This window comes from Pyrus communis, chromosome 5 (assembly GCF_963583255.1).
Source record: "Pyrus communis chromosome 5, drPyrComm1.1, whole genome shotgun sequence".
In the NCBI taxonomy this organism is placed as follows: Eukaryota; Viridiplantae; Streptophyta; class Magnoliopsida; order Rosales; family Rosaceae; genus Pyrus; species Pyrus communis.
This window is the reverse complement of record NC_084807.1, coordinates 4,715,919-4,720,491: the sequence shown is the minus strand read 5'-3', so window position 1 is coordinate 4,720,491 and position 4,573 is coordinate 4,715,919. Positions and strand designations below refer to the sequence as shown.

The following is a 4,573-nucleotide window of genomic DNA, read 5'->3' as shown; positions in this document are numbered from 1 at the left end:
GACTTTCCGTTTCACATCCACTTTTTGTTCCAGATACTTCCGAACCTTTCCAAGACTGAAATTTTAACACTTTTTTTTAACATCAACAAGATTATGGGCAAACTCTCATAAAAGACTTTGAAGTGGATATAGGATAAACCAACAATATCCTTGGGGGTTATTTCAAGTTATGGCCATACGTCAACCTGGTCGTACAGTTAAATCCTAGCAACTTTACGAGTGCGACACCATCCATTGGATGGCATATTCACTTGCTTGTGCCCACCTACAAGCAGAATAGGAAAAATATGGAAATGAAAAATGTCATCCCATAATTCCTTTCAAACTCAAGGCATCAAGCCGAGTTCAAATATCAAGTTCAATCGGTGGCCTATCATCATCGCAAAGACGTCTATTAATTGGACTTGACGATGAAATAGCACAAAGTCGCTTGAAATTTTAAATGGCCCAAAGCAGCTTCAAATTTCTAATGACACAAAACTACGTCAAATCACAAATAGTACAAAGTTGCTCCAAATGGCACAAAGTCCTTGCCTGCACAAGCTAAAACTGTACAAGGCATCAAACGCTTCTTGCCTGCACAAGTTGAAACTGCGTAAGGCACCAAATCCAAATAAACAAATCTTTCTTTTTTAGTGAGTCATTCACTCATTGAAAATAACGAACTACGTTGATATGACTCCGCCAAGGAGACATAAGTAGTCTAGTACCACATCCTAGACGTAATCGCAAAACCAGAATACCAAATTGAATTCCTGGTTCATTCAACCAAATTCACCACAAGTCCAAATTGAATATGTGGTTCATTCAGCCAAACTCACTCAAACAAATTCAAATAAACCAAACACAAAGCCTATCTTTTTTTAAGTGGGTCATTCACCCATGGAAAAACTCAAACCAAGTCATACATGAACTACGAGTGGCTTGATCCCCCGCAAATGGTACATAGGCAATTAAGGGCATGCCTTAGGTGTAGCTGCAAAATCAAACAAAAACCCAAATCTCCAAGTCACAATTTATTCATATTGGAATCAAAGGGTTTTTCCTTTTTAATGAAGAATTGTAATTAATAGACTCATAGTTTAGACTGGATCGAACTCAAATTAGTAAAACCCTTTTTGAAAACATGTACGAAGGTAAAATTATGTCGAGTGAATTATTTATCTACATCTTGTGTACAAACTTTTTTTCTCAACATAGTCGATAGTGGAAAAACAATGGACCCTCCTAATCGTGATACACATTTCATATTAGAAAAGTTTTACACAGTAAGGTCCGGAACCCCTACCACTGGTCTATAAAAAAAACCTTTCTCACAACCTCACTCCCATGCTAAATTGCTAATATCAAAGAGTGCAGAACAAAACACAATGGGATCCCGCCGGTGCTTGTTTGTGTCCAATATGTGTTATATACTTTCAAAAGTTGTGTTGTTTCATCTCATGGTTGTTAGCTCATCAGTTTCCACATTGCAGCAATCTTGTCGCGACGACGAGAGGACTGCCTTGCTGCAATTCAAGGAAAGCTTCATCATTAACAGATCTGCCTTGCATTCTGATGACGATTATCCAAAGATTTTGCAATGGAAACTAGCTGAGGGACAAAATGGCAACTGCTGTGCATGGGATGGCATTGTGTGTGACGAGAGGACGGGTCATGTTATTGGCCTTGATCTTAGTAGCAGCTGTCTCCTGGGCTCTATCAACTCCAACAGCAGCCTTTTCCGGCTTGTTCAGCTTCAAGTGCTGAACCTCGCTGACAACCACTTCAACTACTCCCGAATTCCTACTAGCATTAGGAATTTCCCTAGGCTCATGCATCTTAATCTCTCTAATTCTTTATTTTCTGGCCAAATCCCATCCCAAATTTCACAGTTGACCAAATTGTCGTCCCTTGATCTGTCTTTAAATCATTTAACTGGTCCAATTCCTTCTCTAGGAAATCTCACCCACCTCACAAAACTATTTCTGTCTTCGAATCAGTTAACCGGTCCAATTCCTTCTCTAGGAAATCTCATCCACCTCACAGTACTTTCTCTATCTTCAAATCAGTTAACCGGTCCAATTCCTTCTCTAGGAAATCTCACCCACCTCACGAAACTTTCTCTGTCTAGGAATCAGTTAACGGGTCAAATTCCTTCTCTAAGAAATCTCACCCACCTCACAAAACTTTCTATGTCTTCAAATCAGTTAACGGGTCCAATTCCTTCTCTAGAAAATCTCACCCACCTCACCAAACTTTCTCTGTCTAGGAATCAATTAACCGGTCCAATTCCTTCCCTAGGAAATCTCACCCACCTCACAAAACTTTCTATGTCTTCGAATCAGTTAACCGGTCAAATTCCTTCCCTAGGAAATCTCACCCACCTCACAAAACTTTCGTTGTCTTCAAATCAGTTAACGGGTCAAATTCTTTCTATAGGAAATCTCACCCACCTCACCAAACTTTTTCTGTCTTCAAATCATTTAACCGGTCCAATTCCTAATTCCTTATCCAATCTCATCAATCTCGAGGCATTAGATCTAACTGATAATAATCTGACTGGCACAGTGGAGTTCCACATGTTTCATAAGTTACAAGGGCTCACCAAATTAAAACTATCTCGTAACAGTTTGAAATTTTTTACAGAAACAGAAAGTGCGAATGCAAGCCTACTTCCAAAGTTCAACTTTCTAGGATTGGGTTCGTGCAACATAAGAGAGTTCCCAAGTTTCCTGCAGTATCAAGAAACATTGGTGTACTTGGACCTTTCCTACAACCATTTGCATGGTGAAGTACCAAAATGGATGTTGAACACAAGCACAAAGACTTTGACGTACATGGACATTTCTCACAACTTCCTTTCAAGCATTGTCCAGCATTCAAATGCCTTTCCTTGGGTTAACCTACAATTTTTAGAGCTCCAGAATAACATGCTACATGGGCCGCTACCGATGCCTCCACCACACACAGTTCACTATCGTGTTGCAAACAACAATCTAAATGGAACAATTTCATCATTGATCTGTAGTATGACTTCTCTTCAGCACCTTGATCTCTCCAACAACAATATGAGTGGAACGCTTCCCCCCTGTCTCGGAAACTTCAGCACTGATCTGCGAGTTTTAAAACTTGGAAACAACTCTTTCAGCGGTTTTCTTCCTGAAACATACACCAACACAAGCAGTCTGAGGTTGATTGATGTTAGTTATAACCAATTGCGAGGGCAACTACCAAGGTCATTGCGGAACTGCATGACACTTGAGTTTATTGATCTGTCACACAATAAATTCAGCGATGTTTTTCCCTTATGGTTGGGGGCTCTTCCAGAGTTAAAACTTTTGGCAATGCACCAGAACGCGTTCCACGGTCTGATAGAGGAAGCTGATCAGGACAATGTTGAATATTTCCCTGAGTTGCGAATTTTGGATCTATCTTTTAATAGTTTCAGAGGCAAGTTTCCGTCTCAAAACATCTTTTCCGGGAATGTCATGAGGGGTGTCACTCAAAACCAGTCAACATATATGAAGGTAGACACAACTATTGATGCTCCTAGTCTTAAGCTAATCTTTTATACATTTTACTCAATCACAATAACTAGCAAAAGTGTGGAGAGATATTATTCGAAGATTCAAGAAGCCTTTGCAGTGATTGACATCTCAAGCAACAAATTTGAAGGGAGGATTCCTGAATTTATTGGGAACCTAGAGGGGCTGATCTCATTCAATATATCTGGTAATCTCCTAACTGGTCCCATCCCATCATCTTTCGGGAATTTAAGGCGGATTGAATCACTGGACCTTTCACAAAACAAGCTTTCAGGACAAATCCCTCAAAGCCTCACGCAGCTTACATTCCTTGCCATATTCATTGTCTCTAACAACAATTTGACAGGTCCAATACCGCATGGAACCCAACTTATCTCATTCGGTAGCAGTTCATATGAAGGAAACCCTGGATTGTGTGGAGATCCTTTGCCAAAGAAATGCGGAGATCCTAAGGCTCCTCACCTGTTGCCTTCAAGAATCGAAGAAAATGATTCAGGCTTGTTTGAATTTGATTGGAAATTTGTTTTGGCTGGACTCGGCAGTGGGTTGGTAGTGGGAGTTGTTCTTTCGGATGTGGTGATCACAAAGAAGAATGAATGGTTTATTGAGATTGTTAAAACCATCAAACTGATGATAGGAAATTCATAAGTCCACTATAAGGTTATGCATTTGGTGTTGTTTTTTGCTTGTTTTATATTATTTCTTTGTACTCCTTTTTAAAGTTATGTCTTCCTTTCGCAATATGGTATATTAGTTCCACAAAAAGTACAAACCCAACTGAGAGGCGGCATTGTACTGCAAGATGAAGTGAAACTGGTACCGGGCAGAATCACCTGCCATGTATGTAATAATAGAACATGAATTCATGATTCTATCGAAAGTAAACCAAATTTAACAACAGATAGATATTAGAAACAGTTTAACTGCCAAAATTGCTAGTCAAGCAAAAACACAGCAACTCACATGAAATATCAGAGTTATCTAATATGTATTAGATGCAATCCAAGGTTCAAACAATCATATATGTGGTTCGTTCACACAACAAT

The 4,573-nt window shown here is 39.4% G+C and overlaps 1 protein-coding gene across 1 annotated transcript; it reads left to right on the top strand.

Moving 5' to 3' along the window:
• The first annotated feature begins 1,370 nt into the window (after nt 1-1,370).
• Nucleotides 1,371-4,346, top strand: LOC137733619 (receptor-like protein 50). The gene has a single exon (XM_068472755.1). The coding sequence runs from the start codon at nt 1,371-1,373 to the stop codon at nt 4,173-4,175; it is 2,805 nt and encodes a 934-aa protein (XP_068328856.1). The 3' UTR covers nt 4,176-4,346.
• The last annotated feature ends 227 nt before the right edge of the window (nt 4,347-4,573 follow it).